The 13,292-nt window shown below is 42.6% G+C and overlaps 1 protein-coding gene across 1 annotated transcript; it reads right to left on the bottom strand.

Moving 5' to 3' along the window:
• Window positions 1–1,434: 1,434 nt before the first annotated feature.
• GNRH1 (gonadotropin releasing hormone 1) lies at window positions 1,435–8,994 on the bottom strand. The gene is made up of 4 exons (XM_056119180.1): window positions 8,848–8,994; window positions 3,300–3,441; window positions 2,128–2,217; window positions 1,435–1,564 (listed from the first exon to the last, which is right to left on the bottom strand). The coding sequence occupies exons 2-4, from the start codon at window positions 3,438–3,440 to the stop codon at window positions 1,523–1,525; spliced, it is 273 nt and encodes a 90-aa protein (XP_055975155.1). The 5' UTR covers window position 3,441; window positions 8,848–8,994; the 3' UTR covers window positions 1,435–1,522.
• Between the last annotated feature and the right edge of the window lie 4,298 nt (window positions 8,995–13,292).

A 13,292-nucleotide genomic window follows, 5' to 3' on the forward strand; every position in this document is an offset into this window, starting at 1 on the left:
TCAGGAGTTACTCCTCTACTCCTGGCTCTGCTCTCAGGAATTATTCCTGGTGGTGCTTGGGGGGACCATATGGGATGGCAGGGATTAAACCCAGGTCAGCCACATGCAAAGACAAACACCCTACTCACTGTTCTATCACTCTTGTCCCACAGCCCCCATTTTAAGGGAAAAACAAGCATTTTTACATCGAGGTCATTATGAAAATAATTGAATAGATTTTTATGTAGCCATAAGCCTGACACTGGTCTTGTAGACAGGACTATTTAACCATATGAGTACCTGAGTCTGATCTTTCGTGTGCTCCATACTTTAGCATTTTCAAGAGAGAAACTAAACAGATCAGGCTGGTGAACACTTATTCTTAGACCTTCATCCCAACTCTCAGTGTGCCTCAATTTAAGGGCAACTTCCTTTCCCTCCTTCCCTCCTCTTTCCTCTTCTCCTTGCCCCTTTTCCTTCCCATTCCTCCCCCCTTCCCCCTCCCCCTCCCCTCTCCTTCCTTCCCCTCTCCTCCCCTCCCCCCATTCCTTCCCCTCCCAACCTCTCCCCTTTCTTCCCCTCCCCTCCCCTTCCCTCCCTTACCCTCCTCTGCCCTCCCTTACCCTCCCCTCCCCTGCCCTCCCTTACTCCCTCCCCTCCCCTTCCCTCTCCTTCTCTTCCCCTCCCCTCCCCTCCCCTCCCCTTCCCTTCCCTTCCCTTCCCTTCCCTTCCCTTCCCTTCCCTTCCCTTCCCTTCCCTTCCCTTCCCTTTCTCTTCCCTTCCTTTTCCTTTCCTTTCCTTTCCTTTCCTTTCCTTTCCTTTCCTTTCCTTTCCTTTCCTTTCCTTTCCTTTCCTTTCCTTCCCATCCTTTTCTTTTTCTTCCTATCCCTTCCCTCTTCCCCTTCTTTTCCCCTCTTGCCCATTCCTCCTCCCTCCTCTCTCTTCCCCGTCTCCCTTCCCCATTTCCCCTTTCTCCTTACCCTCCCCTCCGCCTTCCCCTATTCCCTTTTCTTCCCCCCCCCTTCCCCTCCCTCACACCTGGCAAGGCTATGTGCTCAAGGATCACTACTATTGGTATCAAGAGACCATTCCTGTCAGTGCTGGGAATTGAACTGGGGACATGAGAACGCCAGACAAATGGAGAGCCCTCAAAGCAAAGATAAATCTCTCATCCCTTGAAAAACTAGCTGAGTCTGCTTTTTAGGGCCTGACCAGTATGTGATGCTTTGAGGTACAGGGCAGTGGTGGAGAACCACCAGGTTCATGTAACCAGCAATGATGCTGTCTTGCTTAGGTCTCTCCTCTGCCTCCTGCACACTCACATGAGATGCCTCTTTGTGGCTTACAATGTTCCCCCCACACCAACATACAAAAGAATTTGAATCAGAGAAACAATTAGCATTTATGTCACTTTATTCATGACAGCACTTCATGGTGAAGTATATGCAACTTGGCTTAAGGGTTTCTGCCACATACAGTTTATAGATATTAAATGGGTCATCAATTACCATGTCAGTTATATTTGGGACTGATTGAAGCAGAGTTAAATTTTCTTCTGCCCAGCTTCCTCTTCAATCAGGCTTTCCTGAAAAATAGATGAGTAATAAATACACCAAGTTAGTTCTACTAGCTGAATTAAATTAGCTTTTGATATTTTGATTTCTAAAATATTAATATAAAAGGAATAAATTGATTGGCTTTTGAGAACTAGGAGGTGCTTTAGAATAGAATTGATAATATCTTTTAAATTGTTCATAATAAGCATAATATCTACATGAATGGATTACAAATAAGGTATGAGAGGGAGGCAAAAGAAGATTTGATTATTAATCTACTTTTTAATCTGTTAATTCCTTCTTTCTAATGTTACGTAATCATCCTAAATGCTAGAGCCAAAACATTGTAAATGTGGAGCTAGACAGATCGTACAGCAGGTAGGACACTTGCTTTGTATGGGGTCCGGATTCAATCATAACCATATGGTCCCCCAAAACCCACTAGAAGCGATCTCTGCACAGAGACAAGAGTAAGCCCTGGGCCATATTTTCTTTCTTAATTCAATTTAATAAAGGAGAATAAAGATCATCAGCAGGGATACCAAAGGCCTTTCCATCTCTTAGGCTTGATGTTACTATCACTGTCACTCACCAGAGCTCCTTTCAGGTCCCTGAGTGGAGAACGGGGTTTTGCACATTCAAACTGTTGACGTTCTGCAAGTTTATCAACTTCCTTGGCTATCTGGGAAAAAAAATAATGTGATCCTTAGGGGTGGAGATTTTAAAGAAAATTAGGGCTAGAGAGGTAGTATGGGGGTTAAGGCACACAGCCTGCCCGTGTTCATTTCTGGCACCATGTATGGTCCCCTGAGCACCCAGGAGTGAGTACAGAACCAGGAATAAGCCCCGAGCACAGGCAGATTTGATCCCCCAAACCCAACAAAATAAACACAAAAACAACAGCAACTGGTTTTGTTAAGCCACAAACATTTTGGGGGGTATTAACTAGCTAACATGTACAAACTATCATATACTCTTCATGTGAGAATCTCAAGAATTTCCACTCTGTAGGTTTAAAAGTAAGACCTCGGTTTAGTATTGATACTCGTATTATAAATGAATTAATATTAAATCAAATCAGACATATGTTTCAATACATTGTCTCCTTGGGCTTACTAACTCCTCTCTAACAGCTCCCAACTTCTGTGCTTAAATGCCCATAGGAAAGCAAAAGAAATTATGTCATGCATTCTTTTTTTTTTTATTAGTGAAACACCATGAGGTACAGTTATAGACTTACAAATTTTGTGCTTGGGTTTCAGTTATACCATGATATGTCATGCATTCTTGCTAAGGATACACATTTATGTTATGACATCATATTAGTAGCACATTAACAAATGTCAGTTGTAAAAAAAAAGATGGGGTGTGTGTGAGAGTGTGTGTGTGTGTGTGTGTGTGTGTGTGTGTGTTTGTGTGTGTGTAGGTAAGTAGAGGGGATCATAAACAGGTTCCAGAATGTTCTATCCAAGAACCAAAGACTCATCTTAAAGTATAGGTCTCAACTCTGCTTTTAGAACTCCTTGTGACTATCTGTGTACTTAGACTACACTATCCAGTTCACTGTGCTGCGCTGGTTGTTGTATTCTGTTGCAATTGGCTTTTGCTATTTGTTGCACTCATCTCTGAAATCAAAGCATGGATGGTTCTTGATTTTGTGTCTCAGCTCCCCAGATAGCCGCCTGTGAAACTGCCAGGGTGCACACGATCCAATTTCACTAATCAAGGAAGTCACATGCTAATTTGAAGCTTTACAAAACTTACCTCTTGGAAAGAATCAATCAAATCTTCAGTATTTCTCTTTCCTCCAGGGCGTAATCCATAGGACCAGTGTTGGCCGCAGCAGTCCACCACACAGAAAGTCAGCAGGATAAGTCCCACCAGAAGTTTGGGAGTTGGCCTCATCCTAAGGATAATCAAAATAGACCCAGACTGATTGGGCAAAGCAAACTGGGAGACACCTTGGTGAAAAGTCTAATTTTCATATTAGCATTGCAGAGAATGAAAGTGGAAGTCATCCACCTTCACACTTAGACCCTAAAAAACAAACCTTGCATTGCTTAGTCTCTTAGTACTTTCAATTCATATACTCAATACATTTTAGTGCTAACCTCATCGGTTTGTTCTTACAATTGCTCTGGCGATGTGAATCATATGTTCCCTCACATACCAAGCTCACCTTTTTACCTTCCCCTTTACCTCATAGGATTGGTTCTCCACTGTATTATTCCAAAACAAAGAGAGTGCATTGAGCCATCTGCTCGGTTGAGGCTGCACTGTCTCACCAGTTACCTTTTCCTGAGTACCTGTGCTCTAGTCTTCTGCACATCAGTGAGAAAACAGACCCAACACCTCAGAGCACAAAGTCCCACAGGGGCCTCGCATTATCTACTGCATTGTGGAATCCTCACCCATCCCTGAAGAGCATCAAATTAATTTTCATTTGATAGGGAAGAGAATTAAGATGATATAAACACTGGTTGATGAGCTTTTGCAATCCCCCAGACCCCTGCATCTCAAAATGACAACGAAAGCCTAGGTGTATCTTTGGACACCATCACTCCTGGCAGCATTACAGGAAGCAATGCACAGTCTACAGTCAGAGCTAGCAGAACGAAATCGTTTACCTGTTTGGGGGCAAAGAGCCAGACGAATTCCAAGCTTGCTTTGGCGTGTGCTAAGGACTGTGATTTATTTTCTCAGCTTCCCTTTTATAGAAAACTTTTCCAGGACACTGAAGTCTTTCCTGCTGGCAAATTCTACTGCACGTGGCGTTATTATTTTTAAGTAGTAGTTTAAAAAGAAATCTTCATGTAAAATCCTCTAATGGTGTATATAATTGGAACACCCACTGTTGTATCTGTAAAATTTACCTTTTTTTCTTGTCCATTAAAACCTCAGCTAAGAGTTTTCTAGCTGAGGTCGTAATTCAAAGAGATTAAAATCTAGCTAAGTTAGATTCCCTTGAGGAAGCTGACAGCCCTATCCAGAGCTCAAGAAAATAACTGTCTTAGATTAGTGAAGTTAAATGCACACAAAAAAGCTTTTACGAAAAAGCCCAATGTAATAATTATAATAAGTTGAATCAGAATGCCTAGAAGATAATCTCAGCTCTGAAGAGTCCTCATTTGCAACTGGAAAGATTTAGACCAGACCATAAGGTGGTCACCAATTTCAAAAATATGATTGCCGCAAATAATGTAATTATTGCCACTATACCAAACCCATATAAGATCCTAAAGTAGATATAAAAAGCTTAAAAATTCCCTAGTCTTCTACCGATTAGAGCCCTCCTTGACACTTTTTTCTTCAAATTTTATTTTATTAAAGCACCATGCATGAGTTATTTAGTTACAAATTTATTTGTAGTTTGGTTTTTGACGTAGAATGTTCTATCGTCGATCCTGCCACCAGTGTCAACTTCCCTCTACCAGTGTTTCTGGGCCCGAGCCCCTTGACTTTTGAAAATCTTTCTCTACCGTCACAGGCTTGGAAGAAACTGCAGGGATAGCTCAAAGAGAAGGAGAGTATGCTTTGCATGTGGAGTGTCAGGATTGGATTCCTGGTACAGCACGTTCCCTGCACAGTCACAAGCTGACCCCAGAACCAGTCCCAAGCACCATGGTGGGAGTAGACCCTGAACACTACCAGGTGTGGCCCCAAAAAACAAATCAAATGAAAGGCAAGGAGGGGCTGGAGAGATGGCACAGCAGAGTAGGTAGGGCACTTGCGTTCCAAGTGGTTGACCCAGGTTTGATCCCTGGCATCCCGGATGGTCCCGAAGCATCATCGGGAGTGATTCCTGAGTGCAGAACCAATAGTAACAACAGCAACAAAAAGTCAGGGAGATAAGAGTATATTGGAGCAGCCACATGGAAAACAATTAAGAGGTTTTTTGAAATATAAAACACTGTATCTAGCATGTAACCCAGCAATCCAATGTCAGGGCCTTTATTATTATTATTTTTTAAACACTGTGGTTTATAAAGTTGCTCATGATACAGTTGTTGATGTGTTTTCTATATTCAACCACCAATCCCAACACTAAAGGGACCGTCCCTCCACCACTGTCCCCATTTACCAAACCACCCTCCAAGCTTGCCCCCTCAGCAGGCACACAATAGCACTGTAGCACTGTCCTCCCGTTGTTCATCAATTTGCTTGAGTGGACCCAGTAACGTCTCCATTGTGAAACTTGTTACTGTGTTTGGCATATCGAATACATCACGGGTAGCTTGCCAGGCTTTGCCATGCAGGCAAGATACTCTTGATAGTTTGCCAGGCTCTCCAAGAGGAGCGGAGAAATCGAACTCGGGTTGGCCGGGTTGGCCGCATGCAAGGCAAATGCCCTACCCACTGTGCTATCACTCAAAGTACACAATAATTTATTTTATATTGCTTATTGCAACTAAATGGCTAAAGGATTTATCAAAAATGCTTCCAGATCGGAAAATATGTGAAAATTGTTCTGAGGATTTATTAAGCTGTTTGTTGCTGATTGAGCCTATAATTCAGTTTTATTGTTTTGTTTCTTGAGTTTAGTTTGCTGTTTTTCCAAGTAATTTTCCAAGTAATTTGGTGTGCTCCTTCTGGAATTTCCATATCGATAAATTTGGAGATCCAGACACTTTAGGATCTGTGGTCTGGGCCAAAGAGTTGAAAAGACACTAAAGTTATCTGCCTGGACACCAGGATTACCTGAATTTTTTTTCATGGTTTGGTATCTGCAAATGGTGGAGTTGATCCTTTGGCGTGGCTGCACTAGTGAGTTGTTGGGTGTAACTGCTGGGGCTTTTGCAGGGAGGAGGCTTGGCCTGCCTCCCTCCTGAAGGCACCTTTGAGTTCTCAGCTAGTGAGGGAATGAGGTGGGACCAGTATTGTCCATCAATTTTAGCTGCTTGGTTTACATCACTTCAGAGATTTAGATGTGAATCAGTAGAGCCTGGCCCTGGTGAGTCAATATGGCGACAGATGTAGAATGGGGTGGGTGTGACTGCCAGGGCCTGGGACTGGGTCTGTATCTCAAAGAATGGTAACAGGATATCTGAGAGATACTGGCATAAGCTCACTGCAGTATTAGTCACAATAGCTAAGATATGGGCACAACCTAAGCGTTCATCAAAAAAAATGAATTATGATATGAATATACAAGGAATATTATTTAGTCTGTTAACATGGAATACTATTGGAGAAAGAAGGAAATCCTGCTGTTTTGTGGTAACATGTAGACCTTGAGGACTATGCTAAATGAAATAAGTAAAAAAAATTCATGCTTGGTTTCACTTATATGTGGAATAGTTTTTAAAATCTCACACGCACAAAGAGCAGGAAAATGGCTTCCAGGGCAGAGAATAGAGTCAATTGAAAGAGATTGATAAGAGGACATAAAATTTAAGTTATAAGGTAAGTAAGGGCTAATAATTAAGTGTATAAAGTGGTGGCTATGGTTGATAACATTGCATTGTGTAATTGAAACTTGCTGAGAGAGTAGAATTCAAGTTTTGTTACAAGGGTTATAAATATATGAATAATGTATTTATTGGGCTGGAGCCATAGTACAGCGGGTAGGGCATTTGCCTGGCATGCAGCCAACCTGGCTGACCCAAGTTTGATTCCTCCGCCTCTCTCGGAGAGCCCGGCAAGCTACTGAGAGTATGCTGCCGGCAAAGCCTGGCAAGCTACCCATGACATATTCAATATGCCAAACACAGTAACAACAAATCTCACAATGTTACTGGGCCCTCTCAAGCAAATTGATGAAAAATGGGAAGACAGTGACAGTGACAATGTATTTATTAACTAGATTGATAGAAATCTTTTCAGTCTATATGTGTATCAAATCATCTCATTGACATTTTAATTATCTTACATTTTTTGTCAGTTGCACCTTAGTAAAGCTGAAAAAGTGGACCATTGGAATACATTTAAAATATATATTGTTGTGTCAGGGCCTTACCCGGCTGTGCTCAGGGTTTACTCCTGACTCTGCTCAGTTGATCACTCCTAGTGGTGCTAGGAATAGAACATGGGTCGGCTGCATGGAACGCAAGGGACTTACCCCCTGTACTATCTCTCCAGCACATAATATACCAAGAGCAAGACAACTTATAGCAGACTTAGGTGACAATCGAGTTCATTTCTGTAAATTCTTAGTAAATTAAATTCGCAAAACACTGGGCTAAGAGTATAGAAAATGCAGCAGTGAGAAATCATTCCATGATGTATCAAGAACAGCCTCATTCATTTGTTAGCCCTACAAAGTGGATTTTAAATTATCCAGATGGGGCCAGAGTAATAATACAGCAGATAGGCACTCACTTCGCATGCAATCAATCAAGGTTTGATCCCCAACACCCCATATGGTACCTGAGCAAACCAGGAATGATTTCTAGGGCAGAACCAGAATAATCCCTGAGCATCACAGATGTGACCCAAAAACCTAAATAAATAAAATTATCCAGATGTTTTATTTATTTATTTATTTATAATTGAATCACCATGAGATAGAGAATTACAAAGCTGTTCATGATTGGGTTTCAGTCATAGAACGCTCCAACACCCATCTCTCTACCACTGTAATTTTCCAGCACCAGTATCCCCCTCCCCTCCCGCCAAACTACTACCCCCATCCCAGCCTGCCTCTATGGCAGGTAATTCTATTCTCCTCTCTCTCTCTCTCTCTCTCTCTCTCTTCTCCCCCTCTCCCTCTCCCTCTCCCTCTCTCTCCTTCTTCCCTCCTCTCTCCTTCTCTCTCTCTCTCTCTCCCTCCCTCTTTCTCCCTTCCCTGTCTCTCTCTCTCTGTCTCTGTCTCACATCCAGATGTTTTAGACAAGTACTTTCACACAGTTTGCGCAGTACAAGTAAACATTTGAAAATTAATCGTTATTTGTTAGAACTATGAAAATACTATCATCCCCCTGATTTATGCCTGGAACATCACTCATGATCTTACTTAAAAATATTAGCTTGTCCCAGGATGTGATCTGATGCGATCAGCCCTGATCTGATAGATACATGAAGACCTGAATTTTATTCCTAGTGCCGCTCAACATGGCAGGGCATGATATTGCCACCAGTAGCAGAAGAATGATTATTAAGTGGATAAATATCTTGGCTTTATTTAATAAGTAAATATTTGAATGAATGAACACTAAATAACAATTCTTCAACCAGATTAGGTCAAAGATGACTGTTTCATTATCAGATAAATTTTATCTGATAAAATTAACAAAACAAACATTGTCCTCCCATTGTTCATCAATTTACTCGAGCGGTCCCAGTAATGTCTCCATTATTTGAAACTTGTTCTTACTGTGTTTGGCATGTTGAATACGTCACGGGTAGCTTGCCAGGCTTTGCTGTGCGGGCGAGATACTCTAGGTAGCTTGCCGGGCTCTCTGAGAGGGGCAGAGGAATTGAACCTGGCTCGGTAGCACTGGCTGTGCACAAGGCAAATGCCCTACTACTGTGCTATCGCTCCAGCCCAGTCTTTAAGAAAATTTGGTTGTCAGTCAAACTTATATTTGCTAAGTAAGTGGCTAAAAGTTAATGGATATTTATTTGTTCATTTAAGAGCCGTGATTACAACTTTCTCCCCATTGAATGCCAAATCAATCCACCATTGCCCAGAGACCTTAGAAATAATGACATTTGCAAAGATTCACTTTTTAATTACTTCATTGATTTCATTTAGACACTGAGTTAAGTGCCATTCTGACATGAGTGGAATCTCATCTCACTATATTACAAAGGTAAGCAGAGACTGTTTTTCAACAAGATACCACTATATTTGAACAGTGTTCTTGTAAACTGTCCGATCGATTTTTCTGTTTGCTGAAAGAGATGTGCTTCTAACAGTGTGGGTTAAGCAGATGTCATCTCTGTTTTGGACTGCTGAAACAGTAATTGACATCTGACCCTTGGGCCACTTGGATAGTGGAGGGTAAAGGAACTTACCTCCCACTGACCAACCCCGGGTCTGTCCCCAGCATCTCCTGAATGGAGCTAGGAATGAATGGCCACCCAAATTGCCAGGTGTGGCTCAAGAACCAGAACGTTCCCTACCCTAGAGAGACCTCTGATCCTTATTGTCTGTTACTTCAAATATGCCCTGAACACCACAGCTATGGCCTGAAAAACTAAAAGAATTGTGTTTAAATAACTGAATTTTATAGTTACATATTTTTCCTAAGTTTGGAAAGTTTCTACACTTTAAAGTATGACTTTATAGGGTAAGCAGCTTAATTCTCAGCATAAAAAAGTAATGACCTCAACACAGTTAAAGTGTTCCAAAGTTTATTGAGCTTTCAGACACAGGCAAACCTCTTTTCTCCTAATGTAAAATCTCAGCAGGAAGAACCTGGTGGACGCAGACCCCTGCTGACAGGGCTGAAAGGGCTGAGAGTCAATCTGAGATAAGGTGCTTACAGGGATAACAGAACTACTTTTCTTTGCAGACTTGTAAGTTTTTAATTTTAGAGATAATACTTCCTCGAAAATTTAATCAAATGTTAACACTTTTTATATGTTAAAAATGACTTAATGTTGATTTGAGGGGAAAGTCTTACAGTATAAACTAATTTATAAAACAAAACAACTGGAAAAATATTCCAAATATCAATTTATTAATTCACATAAGTGAATTTTCAGTGTTTCTGATGAACTTCTATGAAATTATAGTTGAAAGACTAGCCTATATTACTGCATAACATTTATTGATCTGTAGTCAAGTAGACTAGTACTGATTATCAACAGAAAGACCTGTGGTAAAAGAAATTAAAGAATTTTTTTTATGTTGGAGTACTGCTATTTATTCAGCCACTGATTAGCTGATTGAATTGTGCATGAACTCCACCTTACATTTTTTTTTCATTTTTTATAATTTTATTTATTGGATCACTGTGAGAGCAGTTACAAAGCTTTCAGGTCTAAGTCTTGGTCATATAATGAAACACCCGTACCTTCACCAGTGCCCATTGTCCACCCCCAACAACCCCAGTATACCCCCACCCCACACCCTCCCCCTACCTGTGGGGCAGATGATTTCCACATTACTCTCTCTCTACTTTGATCACATTCAATATTTTGACAGCAGACCCACCATTATTATTTGATATTTTACCCCAACACTCAAATCTGCTGAAAAGGCAACAGTAGACAATTTGTTTTCTATTGCTGGTTATGAATAACATATGATGTTGCATGGCTGCAGTAGTGGCCGTGTGATTTTGAGATTCCAAAATTTTAACACTTAAATCTGGAGGGATTTCTGGCAAAACCTGCTGGGTTCCGAGATTTGCTCCTGAGTCTCTGGGATCGTGGCCATTAAGCAGCTTGATCAGGAGCCAGAGAGGCTGTTTGTGGGTGATGACTTGGGGTCTCGTTGGGGTGGGGAGGACAGGACTGGCTCCACCCCGATCCCGTGAGGCCCAACAAGTTTTGTCACTGTGGGCCCAAGCCTGACTGTCCAATGATCTCTGGAGGATGGCGGCCACCGAGCCACCAAGGAGGAGCAGGCGGAGGGACAGCACCCTTTCCCCCCTGAGGTGGCCCTGCGACAGTAACCTACTGCGGGGTCTGGACACATTTCTGCCAAATGCCACTGGGTATCAAGATTTGTTTCTGAGTGAGTCTCTGGGATCATGGCCGTTAAGCAGCTTGATCAGGAGCCAGAGAGGCCGTTTGTGGGGGATGACTTGGGGTCTCGTTGGGACGGGGAGGACAGAACCGGCTCCACCCCCATCCCGTGAAGCCCAACACGTTTTATTACTGCAGGCACGAGCCTGACTGTCCAATGGCTTCTGGATGATGATGGCCACCAAGCTGCCAAGGGGGAGCAGGCAGAGTGACAACATCCTTTCCCCCCTGGGGTGGCCCACCAACAGCAACCTACTGTGGGGTCCGGACACATTTCTGTCAAAAGCCACTGGGTTTCGAGATTTGTTTCTGAGTCTCGGGGATCATGGCCGTCAGGAACCAGAGAGGCTGTTAGTGGGCGATGACTTGGGGTCTAGGGGTGAAGAGGACAGGACCGGCTCCACCCCCATCCCGTGAGGCCCTGCGTCTCGTCACTGCAGACCCAAACCTAACTGTCCAGTAGCCTCTGGAGGATGGTGGCCACCGGGCCGCCAGGGGCAACAGGCCAAGGCACGAAACCTATTCCCACCTGGGTTGGCCCAGCACTAGTAACCTACTGCAGGGACCGGATGCGTTTCTGCCAAAAGCTGCTGGGTTTCGAGATTTGTTTCTGAGTCTCTGGGATCATGGCCATTTTGCAGTTCAATCAGGAACCAGAGAGGCCATGCCTCCAATTATATAGCTGAGCCGGAGGTGGTTTGTGGGTGTGTTTCCCACATACCTAACTTTTGGCCGTTTACTTTCTTGGTAAACTTTGCCCCAAGTTTTTGGGGTCTGGCCAAAGGCACAGCAGCAATTTTGGGGTATCTGGAAGTCTGAAGGCGCCATCAGGCTGCTGATGCAATTTAAAGAAATTTTTATCATAGTTTAGCAAGAGTTAAAATGTTAATGTTCATGCTTTGGCTGTGTGACCTTCCACCAACCTTTTTTTTCTTTGGTTCTTCCTCTTCCTCCCCCTCTCCCAGTTCTGTATTCCAAGACCAAGGGTCTTTCATCATTTGGTCTTACTATTCCCCTTCATTTATCATATTCCACACGAGTGAGATCATCTGGTGTTTGTCCTTCTCCCTCTGACTTGTTTTGCTTAACTCTTTACCCTTCTATTCCATCCAAATTGCAGCAAACTGCAAGATTTCATCTTTCCTTATACTTAGCACTGAAGCCTGTGAACTCAGGTGTGTGACATGTTTGGTGGCTGAGAGCTGCTCCCCCAGGCCTGCCCAGCAAAGGAACATGGAGACAGGGATCAAAGATAGATGGCAAAAAAATGACCTGTTTCTGGCAGAGCTGTTAACATATTTATAGAACATCTGAAGAGGTTTGCGGTATAGAACTGTAGGATGGTGTGACTGATCATGTACAGAGGTGAAGCAGAGACAATTCTCTTGTGCAGATTAACTTCAGGAGACACTCTGTCTCCCAGGCGCGATATGGAGAAATTTGCCTGAGGCGATAAACATTATATTGCTTTTCTCTTTCCCTTGCTACCTGCATATATTAAACAACTTGGTTTACTTCTCATTAATACATGCAGTTATTTGGATAAACACAGTAAGAGATATAGATTCCAAAACTTAAGTTTTCTGGATTTATGAGAAAAGCTCCCAGACGAAGTCCTCGGGTCAGTTCAGCTAGCCCTTCCCCATGGGGGTCCTGTTTCTTAAGTCATAACGGCTTGCATCAAGATCATGCATTTTTTATGCTTTCTAGACAGTCCCATTTTGATGCGGGTAGCTTTGCCACTTGCCTTGGGTCCATCCAAGTCCCACAGCAGGATCCTTTTTGGGGGTGTTAGGAAGTACTATGTAACCGAAGCCTGAGTCAAGTAATTATGATGGATGCCCAGGAGTAGATCTATTTCAGAATCAACCAACTTCCAAATACTAGGAGCACAGCATCAATGGTTTTTCTGTGTTTAAGCAAAGAACATCACTCTATAGTAAAATATGAAAAGGTTAGAGGGGAAATAGAAAAGTAATTCACTACAAATACGAAAGTCCAACATGAACCGGAAGGCTTGATTTAAAAGTAACCAAGCCTGACTTGGGGAATCTAGTAACTAACACAAAGGAAACGTTAAAGATAAACTTGGGCATTAGGGGTGCTCATTAAGAGCACCAT

Source organism: Sorex fumeus, unplaced genomic scaffold (assembly GCF_029834395.1).
Source record: "Sorex fumeus unplaced genomic scaffold, SorFum_2.1 ptg000039l, whole genome shotgun sequence".
In the NCBI taxonomy this organism is placed as follows: domain Eukaryota; kingdom Metazoa; phylum Chordata; class Mammalia; order Eulipotyphla; family Soricidae; genus Sorex; species Sorex fumeus.